An 18,650-nucleotide genomic window follows, 5' to 3' on the forward strand; every position below is an offset into this window, starting at 1 on the left:
TGTTTTCAGAAATTGGCTGAACTGAGGCACTGCTGGGCAAGCCCTGCTGCCAGCTGGCCTTATGTGGGAGGACTAAATGACATCCTGAGTCCCTCCCCAGCCACCCTTTCTGTGGTTCTGCTGTTGGATATCTGACAGTGAATACCACCTCTTCTTTTCTGTGAGAAAATAAAAGAATTAATGCCAGGTTTGATGCTGGGTCTGATTTACTCAGATAAGAACAGATCAATCTGTATCTTCATTTGACAAGAACTGTGGTTGAGGCTGCATGGACAAGCTGTGGCAGGAAGAGGGATTTTAGAGCAGTGGCAAATACACAAGTTTCATTTAAATGATTTTTTTAGGTTATTTCTTTTTTTCAGTATCTTGAACATTGCGCTGTGCTTTGGTCCAAATCTGTCATCCTCCTCAAAATCACAATATACTGCCTAAAGTGTCTTTTCTGCACCTGGAGCCTGGCTGGACACATCTGCACTTGCTCTTCATGCTGGATGCAATAAATGGTTCTGCCTGGGCAGTTTTAACCCTGCTTCTGCTTTCTCTCAGTTGGATTCTCTGACATCCTTCTACAACCACAAATACTCTCCTTAATTAATAGCTGTTTTTTTGCTGGTTAAACCTGGAGTTTTTTGCTTGCCAGCCTCCAGATTTATGTTCCATTCCTGGAGGAGCCAGAAAATAGATTCCTGAAGTGAGATCCTCGAGGAGCTGGATACATCAGCTATCCCTCTGCAGTGCGTGGGTGATGCAGGCCCTGGGCCTTCATTTCCTGTCTGACAGGAGATGGTAATGAAAAGACATCCTTTCCTTAATCCCTTTTTTGTAACCTTTTAGCAGATGGGATCTGTCTTCCCACTCTGCTCTGGATCCCAAGTCTCACTGCTATTTACTGTTCCAGATCGACTGAGCAGAGCTGGGCTCTGCTTGTGTTCCACGTTCATCTGCACAAAATGCAGCTGTTGCCTTCATCACTTAGGAGAGTTCAGGGTGTTCCCCTGTCCCATTTGGACAACACCAGCTTGCCAGCTGGGGCATCTGCTTGCAAAGTGCTATTTGTGCTCCCATTTTTAGGGAGAAAACCTAATTCCAGTCAGATAAGGGGGAGTGCAACCCTCTTATCTGGAGAGCAGGATTTTGCAACAGCGTTCAGTTCCCGTCAGTGGGAAGGATTCCTGTTTCCCTTTCTGGAAAACAGAGCATTCCTGTTTCCCTTTCTGGAGCAGCAAACACTGCCTTGCCTGGATAACAACACCCAGTTTTTCCCGGGGGCACCCAGAGCTGGAGTGAGGTGCTGGCCGTGCCTGTGCTGATGAATATGAGCAGCAGAGCTCTGCCCACAGCCTTTTAATGCAGTGACATCAAAGGCAAAGCCCTGCCTGCTGCCGGGGGGGACCCACAATGCAGCTCGAGCCGCCGTGGAGCAGCTCCAGGCCCGCTGGCATCACCGCTCTGCAGCCAGCCAGCCTCCATTGTCAGCCCTGGGGGGCCAGCCCTGCATGGGGACACGGGCACAGGCCCAGGCCTGCCTGTAGGGGCTGTCCCCGGGGCTGGCTGCACCAGGGGGTGACACCTGGGGGCTCAGGTGGGCAGCAGGAGCCCCCGGCAGCGGGGGGAGATGAGCTCGCAGGATGAGCAGCTCCCAGCAGCAGCGGCAGCAGCAGAAGCCCCCGAGGCAGCAGCGGCCGATGAGGGCATGACCTGGTGGTACAGGTGGCTCTGCAGGATTGCCGGGGTCATCGGGGGCATGTGTGAGTATCCCCTCCCCTCTGTGTGCCCCCTCCTGCATGACAGAGCTCCTGTTGGGGTCCTGACCCCGTTTTGGGGTCCTGACCCCATTTTGGGGGTCATGTTGGCTGTGCCATGAAGGGGTATTGGGGTGATGGGTTGTGCCAGCTCTGGTGCTGGTTTGCTGTGTTTGGGGCAGAAGGGAGAGCGGTGGCTGTGCCTGCAGTAGGGTGGGCTCAGCTGCTCATGAGGGATGGGCTCTGCCCACTGAGCCCACCAGGGATGTGCTGGGTGCCCACTGAGCCCACCAGGGATGGGCTCTGTGCTCACTGAGCCCACCAGGGATGTGCTAGATGCCCACTGAGCCCACCAGGGATGGGCTCTGTGCCCACTGAGCCCACCAGGGATGTGCCCTGTGCCCACTGAGCCCACCAGGGATGTGCTCTGTGCTCACTGACCCTGCTGAACTTTGGCACCCACAGCAGGACGTCACAAGGCAATCTGCAAATCCCTGAGGTTCTTTTTGGATGTGGCACTCCCTGGCAGTGATGGGAGCAGCAGCTGAGCCCTGGTGCCTGGCAGGCAATTTAGATGGTTTTACAATGAGCATCAGGCTCATGGGGTCAGGTCAGGGCTGGAAGAATGGCCACAGGGTTTGGTTTATCCTGTTTGATTTTGGGTGTTTATATGTTCCTACAACTTGGTTTTTTTCCCTCCATCCTGACTGTCAGAGCATGTTTCCCATTGCTCCTGTTGCTGATTGCAGAAGGCCTGCCCATGAGTTTTGCTGAAGGTGAAGAATGGTTTGGGTTTGGCTGTTTGCTTTTAAGGGCTTTGGTAGGACACAGAGAACGGAGCTGCAGACGCAGAGTGAGTTGGCTGAGCTCAGAATTACCTGCTGCTGCAAAAAATTTTCCCAGGGAAAGAGTCTCAGCAAGTTTGCCAGAAATCAGCCTGTCCTGGAGTGCTGTTTTGCTACGTTCTGTGGAGAGATTAATAGCTCTTAAAAGCAGGAGGGACTGTTATGACCGCTTAGTCTGATCTCCTGCAGAGCACAGGATGGAGAATTTCTCCTGCTTCAGGTCCATGACTTCAAGTTAAACAAGAAGGTTTCTCAGCCAGTGCAATCAGCCCTGATTTATTCCATCAGCTGGAGCTTTGTGTCTGATCACCTTCTCCCCCTGCCTGCCTTTTGCCTTGGGGCTGGGCTGCACAACCCCACCATGTTTTTGGGGCTGACATTTGCACCCTGTGGTATCACTGGGCAGTCTCCTCTAAGCCCTTTTTAGCCAGGCTGGTAAAACATGAGCTGCTCTCCCCGTTCCATGTGCTAGGTGCTGAAATGCTGGAGGTGTGACAGGATTTGGTGGGACTGCTCTGCACACCCCGTGCCCTGCCGGAGGCCCCCGCACTCCTGGCCCGGCCAGCAGCCAGGAGAACCAGCTGGGAAGTGTCTGTGGAGCAGGTCCCAGGTGGGGGTTCAGAGGAGCAGCTTCTTTCCCACGGGCTGTGGCTGTAGCAGGAGCCTCAGCACTGTTCCTGCAGTCTTATTCCATGCAGAGCTCAGGGTGATGTGGATGGAGGGTGAAGAGCTGGTGGGTCACGCTGGTGGCACTGCCAGCCTCGTGCTACAGCAGCTCGTGAGTGGCTTGAAAGTGCAAATTTCTTCTTTTTCCTTCTCCGTCTTTGTGTTTCAAAGCAGCTGAATTATACTTGGATTATTTTCCCAACCTTTTGTTCACAGATCTGCGACCTCGTGGCTTGTTTTTACAGGAAAGATGAGAGTTTTATGTCTTTGGGTGAGTCTGGGAGAAGCTTTTGGAAGAAGAGCCAGGTTCTTAACAGGGTTTGCCAAAGATTTGGGGAGTGACAGCTGGCTCTGGAGCCCTGTCTCTTTATCAGGCAGAGAATGAGGCACAAACTCTCCTTATGAACAGGGAAAGGGGTGATTGTGGAAAAAACAACCAGTGCCCTGTGCTACCAACACTCCTCTTCAAAATGCTGCTTGTTCAGCACCACCTTGTTGAAGGTGGATGGTTTGGAGAAGAGGTGATGAATAAACCAGCAAGGCTGGAGTTTGCTGTTGTTCTCAGAGCTCGCTGTGAAAAAACAGAACTAATTTATAAGTTTTGTGAGCAACTGGATTGTAATGCTGCTACAGGGCTGGATTGTTTCTTACAGAAGGAAAAATTCCCTAAGAAAGGAAGAGAAACTTTGTTAGCAGAGGTGAGACCAGCAGGCAACATCTGCCACATGCAAACACCTGCAGCCACAGCTTGCTGCAGCCAGAAAAATCCAAGGGCTGGAGCAAGAACCAGACAGACAAGGTTCAGGATCCCTTTCTGGCTCCTGCACATGCTGGCTTGGTGACCTTGGCCAAGTCCCTTCTCTCCTTGTGTTCCTGTTTGTAATGGGACGAGGAGAGTCTGTGGCTTTTGTAAAACACTCCAGGAGCAAAAATAGGCTTGTGTTGAGGACAGTGACCAGCTGCTGGAAATGAATAGAGCCTTTGTAGGGAAGGGTGTCCTTCCCCCCTCATTTAACTCCCAGTTATTTGTGCTTCCTCAGAGATTCGAGATGGGACAGCAGTTAAACAAATGGCAGAACTGTCTGTCTCCCATAGCTTACGTGCCACGGAGCATTATCTGTGTTTTAACCCTGTTGTGAGGCCTCTGTTTGAAAAGAAAACATTTTAAAAACAAATTTTTGGCTTGGCAGGGTTGGAATCAGCTCCTGCCCTGGTGGGACAAGGATGTACCAGGCTGTGTGGGACAAGCAGCTCTGCAAAGGAGACCCAAGGTCACTTGAGTTGTCCTGTGGCTGTTGGCAGCAGCTCTGGGGGCAGTGCTCCTGTGATCCCAAACCTTTGACTCCTTTCCTGCTGCTCCTGCTGACGTGGGGCTTGCTCAGCTCTGCTTCCTGGGTCATTAGTCCTCTGCCAACCAGGCTGGTTGCTGAGCCAGGAGTGCTGCAGGGACACGGTGCTGCAGGGTTGTTTTGGAGTGTTTGGGGACAAAACCAAACCAGAAACCTGGCAAAACAACCCCTGGAAACTTGCTTGGAAAAGAACATTCTGCTTCTCTTGGTTTGTTGTGTGGTGGAGACCTGCTGGGAACTGCCTGAACCTCTGTGCTCTGCTGGAATCCTATTTGCCATTGCTCCTCTCCAGCTGTTTGCACCTGTGACCATGAACAGATCACCTCACCCCCGTGCCTCAGTTTCCCCTGGGGACAGTGACAGTGGAACCTGTGGCATGGGAGGGTGAGAAGTGCCCTTGGAGCACAGACGTTAGCACAACCTCTGGAATATCCCCTCTGCTAGCTGATCTTGTTCTTGCAGGACTCTCCAAAAGATTTTGGGTCCTGTGGGCTTAGTTCTAGGAAGTGTTAAAAAATAATGTTTTTTGGTATTTCCTAAGACCAGGAGGTCATTTGCTCATGGGATGACCTTCAATGTGTCCTGTCACTGCCTGCAATTCTGCTTCCCAGCTTGGTAAACAAGGATAACTATTTTTAAAGGAACTTTGAGGATTCAGCAGCAACTGCTTAAAAGAAACCTTGCAAGCATGTGCCAGGCTTTTGAAGGTCAAGGCTGCTCACAGCAGCTCTGCTCAGGGATCCCCTCAGCAGACACCCAAAATCCTCAATCCAGGGCTGGTCTCATCCTCAGAGAGGGGCTCTGCTGCTCTCCATCATCCCCAAGACAGCCTTTAAAGTCTATAGAATCCATTTTAGGTGGAGTTTTACAGTGTGATGATGTTTGCTGAGGTGTGTCTCCTGCCCTCCCAGCTGAGCTCGAGTTCCTGGTGCCAGCTCTGGCCCTGGCAGAGGGAAGGGCCCATATCAGGTGCCAGGAACACTCTGCAAGTTTAATGAGGCAGCAGGGAGGTGGGTGCAGCTCAGCTCAGTCATTGCTGCCTGGTTCCTCTCCCTGAGTTACAGAGCCAGGAGCACTGGGGTGATTTTGGGCTTTATTCACTTCCTTTTGTATTACCAGAGACCCCAACTTGGCTTTTTTCTGCCCACCTCTGGTGAAGCTGCACAGAACCAGCAGTGAGTGGCAGAGCTGTGTTCACCTCTGCTGTATTTATTATTTTCCTCTGTGCAAGCCATGTTTCTGCTGAACTTGCCCTGTGCTGCTCAGAGGTGGAACCTGCTGGCACTTCTTGTCCACCTTGACACATAAAATCCAGGTGCACATCCTGAACTCCACGTGCAAGCAAATATTGTTCTACACAAGGGAAATAATTGTTGGAACAGCACTCAGAGCAAAAAGATACCAGGGGAGGGCTCTTCCCTGCATTCCAGTCTCCTTTTGGGCCACCAGACCTTTCCACCCACCATCCTGTGCTGCCCTGCAGTGCCCATAGGTGCTGGCCAAGGGCATTCAAGGTTGGTCATGGTGGTCACTGAAAACCTCTTTCTTTCCAGCCTGTGCCATTGCTGGTCTCTGGAACTGTGTCACCATCAACCCCCTGAACATCGCAGCCGGCGTGTGGATGATGTGAGCAGGTTTATTTTCATTTTCCTGCTGGGAGGGAGGCATTGTTAACCAGATCCCACTGAGGGGGCAAAGCTGCCCTGCTTGGGCAGTGGATGGGAGTGAAACATCCATCAGGCTCTGGGAATTGCCAGGCAGGTTGAGATGTTGGGTTTATTCTGTTTATATTATTTCATAATGCATTTTTAGGTAAATACCTAGATACCCTTGTCCAATATAAGTTTGAGGTAGCAGAGCTTGGAAATTTGGAAATTATCAAGAACTGAGGGGGGAGCAGAGCGGGGCTCAGCTTCACCATTCCCTCCACCTGCACGGAGCATGGAATATCTGCTCTCTGTGGGCCTGGAGGGCATTGCTGACCCCCAGTCTGGTGCCTAAAAGCAGGATTAACTCTGGCTTGCTCTCTCTGGAGAGCAAATACCGAGATACCCTTGTCCAAAATAAATCTGGGGCAACAGGGCTTGGAAATGTGGAAATCATCAAGAACTGAGGAGGGGAGCAGAGCGAGGCCCAGCCTCACCATTCACTCCACCTGCGCAGAGCATGGAATATCTGCTCTCTGTGGGTCTGGGGGGCATTGCTGACCCCCAAATTGGTGCCTAATGGCAGGATTAACTCTGGTTTGCTCTCTCTGGAGGTTCAACGCCTTCGTGTTGTTCCTGTGTGAGGCCCCTTTCTGCTGCCAGTTCATCGAGTTCGCCAACGCCGTGGCTGCCAGGGCCGACCGGCTGCGGGCCTGGCAGAAAGCAGCTTTCTACTGCGGGTGAGGATGCTCCTGAGGGCTCATGGTGGGCACACCCCAGGATAAAAACACCCCTGCAACCCCTGGGGAGCAGGGCCCTGCTCTGAGGGCTGCCCCTGTCTTGCAGCATGGCCGTGTTCCCCGTCATACTCAGCCTGACGCTGACCACGCTCCTGGGCAATGCCATCGCCTTCGCCACCGGCGTGCTCTACGGAATGTCGGCCCTGGGAAAGAAGTAAGAGAGGTTCAGGTGCTCGGGGAGGGAAAGGGGGAGATGGAGCTCCAGAGCTGCTCCATCTGCCTCCCTAAGGCTCTGCTTTGCTGGTGCACAAACCGTGCTGAGGTGTGAGCGTGGATCATTCCACGTTCTCCCTCATGGCAGAGAAAATCTCCCTCACCTCAGGGCCCTGTGAGGGGAGGTCATGGGGGCTGCTGAAGCTCTGAGTTTTGGGGGTTCTGAGGGTCCCACCCTTCTTCCCTGTGAGGGAAGGCCCTGGGGGCTGCTGAAGCTTTGAATTTTGGGAGTTCTGAGAGTCTCACCCTTCTGCTCTGTGAGGGAAGGTCCTGGGGGCTGCTGAAGCTCTGAGTTTTGGGGATTCTGAGAGTCCCACCCTTGTGCCCTGTGTGGGGAGGTTCTGGGGGCTGCTGAAGCTCTGAGTTTTGGGGGTTCTGGGGGTCCCACTCTTCTGTCTGCAGCTGTTGGGTGGATGGGCCCAGCTTTGGGGGTTGGGGAGGGCCAGCAAGTGTGGTTTGACCCCTGGAATCCCTTGGCACGGAGAGGCAGCCCCAGCTGGGACAGTCCCTGCCACACCCATGCTGTCCCTTGCTCCCACAGGGGAGATGCCATCTCCTACGCCCGCATCCACCAGCAGCAGAAGCAGATGGATGAAGAGAAGCTGACGGGAAGCCTGGAGGGACAGGCTCTCTGAAGGACACGAGCTCTGGATGGCATCTCCTGGACATGGTGAAGATGTGGAAGTCTGCTCTGCCCTTCCCTCTGTCCTCTCCACTCCCTGCTACACCACGATGTCCCTGGACACTGCAGCAAGTGGGAATCTCAGGGGCTGGGGCAGGCTGTGTCCTCTCCTCACACCAGCAGCCAGACCTCAGCACGTCTCTCCTTCTCTCCTCAGCTCTCAACCCAAACAGTGCCCCTATTTTTTAATATTTTCTTTTCTTTTACCTGCAGAGGTGCTGGCTCTCTGAGTGCTGCTTTCACAACCTTTTATTTTTTTTCTGGACTGCCCTGTGGATGGGTGAGGAGAGACAGAGGACCTGCCAGTGCAGGTTCCACGTCTTAGCAACACTCCCTGGGATGGCCCTTCCCAGGTACAACACCTAAAACCCCCTGGTGCTTAACCTTGGTCTTCTTCCATTGTTTTAATTATGGGACCAAGCACTGGAGGCATCGCTGCACAGGAAAGGATTTCCAGAAAAACTCATCTAAAGATAAAATCCATCTCTTCAAGGGAGCTGCCGGAGCTGCTGGGCAGATCCTAGGGCCTCCAAAGCACAGTCCCTGCTTCCTCTGGACACAGATACAGGCAGTGACTGCCATTTACTTAAATTGTAAGAATTAATTACTTTGTCTTAATAAGGGCACTTTTCTTAAGCTTCACTCTTTTATTGGGGCAAAAGGGAAACAATATTTCCTGTACCTCAGCTGAAAAGGATGTTGTTTCTTGAGCCAAGTGGGATTTTTTGCTGGTGTGAGGGTAACTGATGAGCAGGAGCATTCCTGCCTTGTGAGCCTGGGACTCTGCATCCCTCTGTCAAGGGACCTACTCTGCTCTGGTGCAGCCTTTGTCTTTGGGATTGTGGTTTTTGCATCAATCCTGAGCTGGTTTTGTATGGGAAGGTGGCACAACTTCCCTGTGCAAACAGAGAGGAGGCTGCACCATTTCAGTGTGGACAGCTGGGATGTTTTAATTTGCTATTCCAGGCTCTTTCTGTGGTTTTCACACTGCATTTTCTGTTTGCTTTGTACCATGCAGTACAAAACTGCTCACTAAGTCCAGATCCCCCTCTTCTCATCCCAGTTTGTCCTGGGGATTTTAATTTATTTGATTTTTATATGGTTGCTTTTTGTTTTCATTAGGAAAAAGGGGAATAATTTATTTCTAGCTATTTAAGTTCTTTAATGGGACTCATTTTCTCTGGATATAGGAGAAAGGAGTGCTCTGTTTCCTGTCCTTCACAGGCTGCCTCATTTCGCCAGGAGTCTCTGAACCCAGGGACAGCCCTGGCTGCTGCAAAATCCAATTTCAGCCTTCAGAGTGTTTCTCAGATTCTTCAAAAAAAGTGCGTTGTCCTTTGACCCATTTGTCTTTTTCTGGGCCACAAACTTGACAAACTGTGTTTTCCCCTTCTTCTGGGAGAGAGAAGGGAGGAAAACTGGGCTGTAACTGCTGGACTGGGACAGCCACCAGCACTGTGTGTCCCAGTTTGAATCCTTGGGTTCAGAGGGCTTGTGCTGTGCTCTGAGAAATGCTGCTGGAGGCTCAGTGCTGTCTGTCTGTCTGTCAGAGGGGTCTGTCCGTGCTGAAAACTCTCCTCAACCCTGCCCTTCCTCAAGCTGCTGGCTCCTGTGAGCTGCTGCTTCTTCCCTGGAGCTCAGGAGCTGTGAGGATTCCAGGATTTCCTGGATGTGGGCACCCTTTTTGTGCAAAGCCCCTTTCCCCCACCTTTGAACTGGGATTGCTCCAACACCCCTTGTCTGGGGTGCACAGCAGGAACCACCAGCCTGGGTTTTTTCCATAAAGGAAGGTTTTTTTCCCTCAAAGCTGTGCTGGTTTGGAGCTCCTAGCCCTTGGCTGATCCCTGGTGCTGGATGCAATGCAGGGGCCATGCAGGAGGAATACTCCAGAGGGAAAAACCTCCGGTGCTGCAAGGGCAGAGCCCTGCCTCAGGAATGGGCACAGGCTTTGATTTCAGGGGGGTGTGGGGAGTTCTGTAGTTTAGTAGAGGAATGTTGCAGACTGATGCATGTCAGTGTCTCTGGTAGTGGCAGCTTTGCTCTGTGAGTAGTTCTGCAGTAGCTTTAGTGTCAGGAGGCCAAAGGCAAAGCAGAGCTCAACGGCTGAGACTTCCAGGGTGCTCTGAGGGAGCACAGAGCTGGTGGGACCCTCATCTGCCTCTCCTCCTGCATGGTCCCTGTGGCTGGGGGAGGTGGGTGCTGCTCCAGGGCACCTGCAGGGCCCACTCTGCTCCTTGGCACCGAGGCAGGAGACCCAGCAGTGCTGTCACAGTGTTTGGTGGCAGCAGGGTGTGACCCTGGGGCTGAGGCAAGGGAGAAATGTGCATCAATCTGCCACCATGAGTGGGTGGCAAAGCTCAGCTGAAAATGGTCTCAGGGACTCCCCTGACAGACCTGAGCTGGAGCCTTTGGCCACAGTGCTTGAAGTGCTGCCACCATGGAGGTGTCTCAGATGGTGCTCCAAGGGTGGTGACTCCTACAGGGTCCTCTCTGGAGTGAGAACCCTTGGCTGTCTGCTGCAGCAGGAACCAAGCCAGATGCTGCCAGACAGGCTTGGTGACAGCACCCTAGCTTGTAAGAGCTGTAGTGACATCAGTGGATGGTTTCACCTCCATGTGGGCCTGTTTGGTGGAGATAGGAAGAGCTTTAGAGTAGAGTAGCATCCCAGTAGTTAATGCCAGTGCATGGTGCTTGTTAGTTGTGTTTAGAGGCACCCTCGGGGTACTTGGAGCTGTGTGAGGACAAATGAGGTTTAAACCCTGCTCTGGAGGTTTCACAGGCTCAATCCAACCCCTGCTGAGGGCTTGCAGGTGGGATGGCTGATCCAGAGGGGCTCTGTGGGGCAGGGTCTGCTCTCCAGGCTTGGAAAGGAGATGATGTGAGGGCTCAGGGGGTGACACACTGAGGACTGAGCTGGAAGGACCCCTGGGGAGCAGTGGCCTGTCACACACCAGTCACCAGGGCAGGTTTGTGCACTGTGCCACTCTTCCATGCCTCTGCCACTCATGTGTGGCAGCTCTGTGTCCCCTGGGGCTGCCCATGGGGCATGAAGAGCAGGGCAGAGCTCGCTGCTCTGTAACACCCATCGATTCTCTGTGTGTGCAGTGAATAAAAACACCATTCTACCTCTGGAAAGAGCCACTGTGATTTCTCACACTCCAAATGTTGTAGCAAAAGCCCTGGGACTCGCTGTGCTGGAGGAAGGAGGTCACTCAGAAAATGCTCCTCCATGGGGTTCTCTCAGGAGCTGGAGTCCAACCTCGTTTCCTAGTGGGGCATTTCCTCCTTAGGCTGAGCCCTGGGAAGCTCAATTAATCTCTGTCATTTTTTTCCTCAGGAAAAAAACATCCACTGTCTTCAGGGAAGGGTTTCACTGAAGTGAAGGTATCAAGAGCTGGTCCCTAGCCATGTGAGAAAGAGAATGCTCGAGCACAGGGCTGCCAGAAATCCTGATCTTCAGAAAGTCATTGGAAACCAGAGGCTCTTGAGACCTCTTGTAGTCAGGCCATGCTTAGAAAAAGTTGTGTTCCAGCCAGGGCTGAACATCTTTCTGGAAAAGGGTCTCAGCAGCAAAGGGTAGGTTTAATACTGAATGTTTTCTGTGTTTTTAATTTTGGCCCACTACTCTCCCTCTGTCCTAGGCTGTTTTAAATTAATGCTGTGATAAAGCACATCTTCTCCTAGGTGATTTCTCATCTCCTGCTGCAGGAGATTAGAATGGCAGCTGACACATCTGGAGGGCTGACTCAGACAATGCTGTTTTACCCCCTGCTTCCTCAGGACAGCAGGCTGAATGTCCCAGGAATAGCCCTCAGGGTGCCAAGTGCATCTCAGGAGCTTGGACAAATGCTTGGGCACATCCTGTCCCAGCTCAGCCTTGTGCCTCTGCCCTTCTGGGAGGAGCCAGGCTGGACCAAGCAAGGCCATTTGTTCCTCACAGCCATAACCACCTCCTGCAGCCGTGTTTTACCTCGGGTTAGCTCTAAAAATAATTATAAAAGGTTCTTAATCTTGCAGGACACACAGGAAAGGGGTAAGACTGATTTGCTACTAACTATGCAGTTGAAATCTCAAAGTGATGGATGTGGAGGCGCATCCACCTCCCTCTTTGTGTGGTGGGAAGGACCCACCCCAGCACAAAGTGTTGTCAGTACTCACTGTGTCTTTCCCACAGGGAATCACTTGCACTACAGCTGGATGTTTGTCTGTTCCCACTCTTTTGTCCTGGGTTTTCTTTGTGAACTGTATTTGGTCTTGTTCATTAGGCTTCTAGTGTTATGTGTGTTTTTAGAGCAATAAAATGTGGCAGCTTTTTATACAAAAGATCTGGCTCTGCCTCTTTCACAGTCCTTGAGTGCCTGACACTGCTCTGGGGAGCTGCAGGCTGCTGTGGTTCCCCTTGCCTCAGTCCTGCTCTGCCTCTCCCATCCCTCCCTTCTCTGCAAATCAAGGCAATGCAGTTGGAGGCAAAAAATCAAGTCCTGCAGTTGGAGGCAAAACTGTTTTATTCTTGCAGCTACACGATGAGCTTTTGCTGTAAACTCAACTCCAGCCAAGCCCTCAGACCCTCAGGCTGCTGAGCAAAGGGCAACCACAGTCTCCTGCCCACACTGTTATTCTTCCAGGACACCTTCATCTCCAGCCTGGCCCTGCTGGTGACCTGCTCCCATCCCAAGGGTTGACAGGAGGAGAAGGTAAAGTTCCAGCTGGCAGCTTCTACAGCCAGAGCAAGGTGAATACTGCTGCCCCTTCCTGTCCCACAGGGAGCTCCAGCCTCCACTTCCAGCAGCACAAGTTTGCTTCGCCCTCAGCCTGGGCAAGGGCAGCTCCTACCTCAGGAAGGACCTCCTGCCAGTCCTGAAAAAGGCCTCAATCTGCTCCAGAGACCTGCCTTTGGTTTCAGGGACACAGCAGCCTGTGAATAAGATGTTCCCAGCATTGATGACAGCGAAGAACAGGAAGGGCACCTCGAGGCCGAAGGAGTTCTGGAAAGGAGCGGAAAGCAGCTGTGAGCTGGTACAGAGAGGGGCTGGGAGGGACTGCTGGACACCCCCAGGCAGTACCCACCACGACTGGGAGGAAGAACTGGGTCAGGGTGAAGGCTGTCAGCCAGCTCACGAGCACACAGAGGCCTGAGGCGACCCCACGGGCTTTGAGAGGGAGGATCTCCGACATCAGCAGCCAAGTGATGGGGCCCCAGCCCATGGCATAACCTGCAGGGGAGAAGAGGAGGGGGTCAGGCCTTGAAGATCACTGAGGAGTGCAGAAGAACCCTGAGCAATCATTATGCCTCCCATTCATGTCATTCCTCATGCCACCTTTCTTGCTCTTCCAGGGACATCTGCCTTCCTTCCCCCTCCAACCCCAATCTCCTTGCTCCACATCACCCTGCCTTGGATGAGAAACACCCTCCCCTGGCTGGTGGCCAGTCCTGTGGCTCTCTGCACCTACCCATGATGAAGAACATGGTTGCCAGGAGGGGGATGAGGGTGATGTAGTTTGTTGGCTCAGCAGGGAGGTTGGCAGAACTCGCCAGGGTGGTGTTGGCCACGGTGCCATTGTGAGAAGTTGGCTCAAAGTGGATGTAGAGCCCCATGGTCAGGTTGGAGATCAACATGACACCAGCTGTGGAGAGAGGCAGCAGCACAGTGAGAATGAGGGGTGAGTGATTCCTCTCCTGGGAATGCCTCTGCTGAGGAGCTGAAGCACCACCAAGGGAAAGAGACCTCCCTGCCTCTCTTCCTGAGCCCTGTAGGGCTGAAATTTCCACTCCTGCACACTTGCAGAGCTCCTGAAAATCCTTCAATAGGAGCTTCCCTTGAGAACACAGTGGGAGAAGTGGAGAGAGCCACACCTGACACAAACAGGAGAATCTTCCTGCCAGCTTTGTCCATGGACACAGCAGCGATGACCACTGCAGACAGACGCACCAGGCCCACCAGAGCTGCATCGTACTCCGCTTTCTGCAAAAAACCCATGGGGAAGCTGAGCTGAGGAAAGGGACAAGTGCCTACAGCTGCTGAGGGCTTGGCCAAGGCTGTTCCCCCAGTAGGAGACTGGAGATGATGAGCCTGAACTCAGAGGAGGAGCACAGTGGGGCCAGTCCTGCTCCCCATCCTCCCTCAGCCTTTTGAAGGGCAGATCCTTTAAAAAAAGGGTTTTATGTCTGTAGGGAAGTGGGAGCATTCGGCAACCCTCACTGAAGGCCCAGGCAGCCCGAGCAGGAGCTGAAGCCCAGGGCTCACCAGGATGACAGATGTTTTCTTGAATATTGGCTGCAGGTACACGAGGATGCAGGTGACCCCCGAGAGCTGCTGCAGGAACCTCATCAGCCCCGAAATCAGGATGGGCTTGTAAAGAAAGGGGTCCTTGAGCTCAGCACAGGAAACCCGACGGCTCTGGGGGGCACAAAGGCAGAAACACAAAGTGAGAACCTCTGGGAGCCATCTGGCAGAAGAGTTGCCCAGGGCATGGATTTTGCAGTTTTCATGTTATTTCTGCCCATGCTGAACTTCCTCACCTGCTTCCTCACGCTGTCCTTGATCTGCTCGTACTCCCGGGCATAATCTGTGTCCTGACCCCTCAGCCAGCACAGGGAGCCCAGGGCCTCCTCCTCCTTGCCCTGGGAGAGCAGGAACCGGGGCGAGTTGGGCATGAAGCAGAGCAGGAGGACCATGGCAAGCACCGGCACCTCCCCGGCCACGGCCAGCCAGCGCCAGTCCAGGACCAGCCCTGCCAGAGCAGCACAGTTAGGGGAAAACCACTCAGGAATGGGTGTCCTGGCCTTGCCTCCACCTGAGCACCCCAATGATTTCATTTAATAAACACAGCAGGAAAAACAGTAATAACAAAAAATATATTTTGAATGTATTCTCTCCTATTACAGCAGCATTTCCAGCAGTATATAATGGGGAAATTCCAGCAAATCTGAGAGCATCCAGCAAGATCCTGCTGCAACCAGGGCATGTGCTGGCAGGTGATGCACAGGGATATCATTGTGTGCTGCCCTCGAGCCTGGGCAAAACCTCATCAGGACCTGGATCTGTGGGCACAGTGATGGCCACAGGTCCATGTAGGCTATGGATTCATTCCTCAGGGCACACACACCAGGGTAAGGGGCATGAATGACCTGTCCAGCCCTCTCAGCACTGCTGAGGGGAACAAGCCCTCATCTGCTCAGAAGGTTATTTTAAGCTCCCCCTCCCCACAGTGTTGCCCTGGCCACTGGGACACCACAGAGATACTTACCCAGAGCGTACAGGACGAGGGAGCCCAGCACTGCCATGATCTGGGGACAGGCACCCAGCATCCCCCTGACCCCCGGGTGGGAGATCTCCGAGATGTAAACCTGCACAGGGACAGCACACACTTCACAGAGCTGCAACATCCCCTTCACAGAGCTGCAACATCCCCTTGTCACCCACTGCTCCTGCCCTCTGTCACCTCGCAGTCACACCCTGTGACCAGAGGAAACCCAAATTGCTGGGGAATTGCCCTCTCGGCGTGGGGACCTGATGGGTTCTGCTGCTTCTGGCCAGAGGAAGGGACAGCCTGGCCGGCAGCACTGCTTCTCTCCTCCCCCCGGTGTGGGAGAAGTGCTCCAGTGGCTGCATTACTGGAAAGAGGTGCCCTGGTGTTACTCAACCCCTGCCTTCCCCTCTGTGTGAAACACGAGCCTGCTGTTCGGGAGGAAATAACTGCTGGGAGGAGCAGGGGCTGGGGACCTGCCTTGTCTTTCCTGCGGGCGAGGAAATCCAGCACCAACAGCGGGTACACCCTCCCCAGCCCTGGTGCTGCATCCTCCCCATCCCCGCTCGCCCAGACACAGCCCTGATGCCTCCGAAAAGCAGCGGGGTGCCCCGGCATCATCACCGGGTCATCCAGGGCACCACAGCACCTGCTGCATCCCCCTGCCATCCACAGCACCTCCTGCCCATCCACAGCACCTCCTGCCCTGCATCCCCCTGCCCATCCAACCCTCCTGCCCTGCATCCCCCTGCCCATCCAACCCTCCTGCCCTGCATTCCCCTACCCATCTACAGCCCCTTCTGCCCCGCATTCCCCTGGCACATTACCGGGATGGAGGCAGAGGTCACTCCGCCGGCGTAGCCCGTCAGCACCCGGCCCAGCAGCAGCATCCAGAGGCCCTGGGCTCCTGCCAGCAGCGCGTACCCCAGCGCCGAGGGCAGAGCCGAGAACATGATGCTCAGCTTGCGGCCCAGGCAGTCGTTGAGCAGCATCGTGCTGAGCCCGCCCGCCGCCGCTCCCAGCGTGAACACCGACTGTGGGGCATGCGGAGAGAGGGGCTGGGTGAGCCTGGCATCCCCCCCGGCATCCCTGGCACTGCTCCATCCTGATCCCCAGCTCCTTATGACCCCTTCTGTGCGAGCCTGGCATCCCTCGGGGCACCCCACGGCTCTGCCCCATCCTGCTCCCCAGCTCCTTATAACCAGGGCACTTTATAAGCCTGGCACCCCCGGCTTTGCCCCATCCCACTCTCCAGCTCCTTACCCCTAACCAGGGTGCTATGTGAGCCTGGCATCCCCCCCGGGCGCCCCCCGGCTCTGCCCGCACCCTGGCCGGGATAACCCCGCTCCTTACCCCGAACCAGGGCGCTGTGTGCTGGTCCAGCCTCAGCGCAGGGCTGGGATGAGCCTCCAGGGCAGGGATGACGGGGGAGGGATAAACCAGGGCGAAGCCGAAGCTGAAGTTGCCCAGGACAGCGGCAAACACGGCCAGGTAGAGCCGCTTGTTGTGGAGGCTCCTGGGGGAGGCACAGAGGGACAGGGACGTGTTGGGTGCCAGCAGAAACTCAAACCCTGCTTCCTCCAGCCTCTGGTGACAGCCACGGAGGGATTTTCCTGGGGAATGGCTCTGCACAGCCCCAGGCTGTTGGGGTTTCTCTGTGCTAGTGCTTCTCTCTGTGCCAGGCAGCTTTCAGGGGGTTCAACAAAGCGAGAAAAGCAGAGGCTGGAGCTGGGTGGCACCACGGACCCAGTTGCAGCTGGTTCATCCCAGCAGAGCAAGGAAAAAGTTCTTGCAAAGCCCCCATGCCCCCAGCAGGACCTCTTGCCCCCGTAAGAGTCACACAAACCCATCAGGCTGCCAAGTGGGCTCCTGCAGCCACCGTGGGCAGGTGAGATTCCATCCCAAAGCAGCTCAGCAATTGCAGGAATTTGGAACAGCTCTTCTCCCAGCTGCCCCCAGCCCACTGCCCTCGGGATGGGGGCACAGCCCAACCTCTGCCCAGCCTGCTCCTCACCTCAGGTACTCCTTGTCGAGCCTCCTGGCAGTGCCCTCGGGGAAGGTGTGGTACGAGGAGCTCGTTTTCCTCACCAGGGGCTCTCGGTCCCTGCTCTCCATGGCCATGCAGGGCTCTGCTGCTGCTGCTGCTGCTGCTGCTGCTCTTGGGGCGGATGCTGGGGCTGCCCAGGGGAAGAGGAAGAAGAGGCACTGAAAACGAAAGGGGAGAGGCTGCCTGGCGTTGCCTAATCACAGAAATCTCTGCTTCGTGGGCTTACACCCAGCTGCCCCACAGCAGGAAACTGGGGGGGCCGGAAAACCAGCAGGAGGAGAGCCAGGGGGTGACACTGATGGTGACAGTGATGGTGACAGTGATGGTGACAGAGGTGTCCTGCAGTCTTCACCCTGCCCAGCCCCACAGACACCAACCCCTCCCACTGCAGGGATGGTCCTCACAGAGCTGGGTTCACCAGCAGAAACATCTCCCCTTGCTAAGGCCACGTCCCTCCCATTGAGGAACTGGTACCAGTCAGACCAGCCCGGTGCTGCCTCTGTTTACAGGGGAAAATTCCATCTGGGGGAGCCCCCAGAGCCACCCTAGGAAAGGGTTTCCAGTGTGGAACAGAGGTGGGGAAGAGGCAGGAGAGGAAAGCAGAGGGAGGTGAACAAGGGACGGGCACAGGAGCGGGGGATGGGGATGAAGGGCAGTGATGAGGATGGAAAAGGGGAGAGAGCAGCATCTCTGCCACAATGGGTGAACCCCAGGCTGCCCATGGGTGGATTTGCCCTCTCACCCTGCTCCCCCCAACCCCTTCTCTCTCTGTGCTGGGACATCTGCATGTCCAAACTCACGCTGTAGGAAAGGGCTTTGTCTGTGTCTTGCTAGCTCTGAACACAAAGCCACTTGGATTTAATTATCAAAAGCTCTATTTCCCCAAACTAACACAGTGCTCCTCTTGTTTCCATCATTCCCCTTGGCTCCTGGTGCTTTTTGGAACACATGGATGGTTCCTGCACCCCAAGCCCTTGTGGGGGCTGCAGTGACACCTCAGGAACTGCTGTGTCTGTTCTGTGCAAGCTGGTTCTGCTTCTGCAGCCACCCAGAGCTGCCTTGTCTGTCTGCTCCTGCAGGGGATTTACAGCTGACTCAGGCACTCGGGGCTCTGGTTTCCCCAAAGGAAGAAAGGTCATGGACAGGGGGGACAGAGGGGTGGGCAGGACAGCTCATGCAAAAAAATTTCATCTCTGTGTTGGTCTGAGCAGGGAGGTCACAACAGCCCTGGAGCTGGTCCCTGTGCCCTTCCATCAGCAGGCACCAGCAGTTTCCTCCCTTTTTGCACTTTGCTCCATGAATTTGGGCTGGCTTCCACTACATGATTTTGCAGCATCCATCCCTGAAACGCAGAGGGTTCTCCAGTTTCTGTGCAGATTTGTCAACTGCTTCAAGCAGGAAATTACTTTGTG

General features: G+C 54.4%; 2 protein-coding genes across 2 annotated transcripts; one reads left to right on the plus strand and one right to left on the minus strand.

Moving 5' to 3' along the window:
- Window positions 1-1,615: 1,615 nt before the first annotated feature.
- On the plus strand, window positions 1,616-12,266 carry CACFD1 (calcium channel flower domain containing 1). The gene is made up of 5 exons (XM_059486658.1): window positions 1,616-1,748; window positions 6,156-6,228; window positions 6,863-6,988; window positions 7,095-7,202; window positions 7,803-12,266. The coding sequence occupies exons 1-5, from the start codon at window positions 1,616-1,618 to the stop codon at window positions 7,894-7,896; spliced, it is 534 nt and encodes a 177-aa protein (XP_059342641.1). The 3' UTR covers window positions 7,897-12,266.
- Window positions 12,267-12,496: 230 nt separating this feature from the next.
- Window positions 12,497-17,314, minus strand: SLC2A6 (solute carrier family 2 member 6). The gene is made up of 10 exons (XM_059486522.1): window positions 17,206-17,314; window positions 16,545-16,707; window positions 16,019-16,225; window positions 15,192-15,291; window positions 14,464-14,675; window positions 14,189-14,341; window positions 13,798-13,906; window positions 13,395-13,568; window positions 13,011-13,156; window positions 12,497-12,928 (listed from the first exon to the last, which is right to left on the minus strand). The coding sequence occupies exons 1-10, from the start codon at window positions 17,310-17,312 to the stop codon at window positions 12,773-12,775; spliced, it is 1,527 nt and encodes a 508-aa protein (XP_059342505.1). The 5' UTR covers window positions 17,313-17,314; the 3' UTR covers window positions 12,497-12,772.
- Between the last annotated feature and the right edge of the window lie 1,336 nt (window positions 17,315-18,650).

Source organism: Ammospiza nelsoni, chromosome 20 (genome assembly GCF_027579445.1).
Source record: "Ammospiza nelsoni isolate bAmmNel1 chromosome 20, bAmmNel1.pri, whole genome shotgun sequence".
In the NCBI taxonomy this organism is placed as follows: Eukaryota; Metazoa; Chordata; class Aves; order Passeriformes; family Passerellidae; genus Ammospiza; species Ammospiza nelsoni.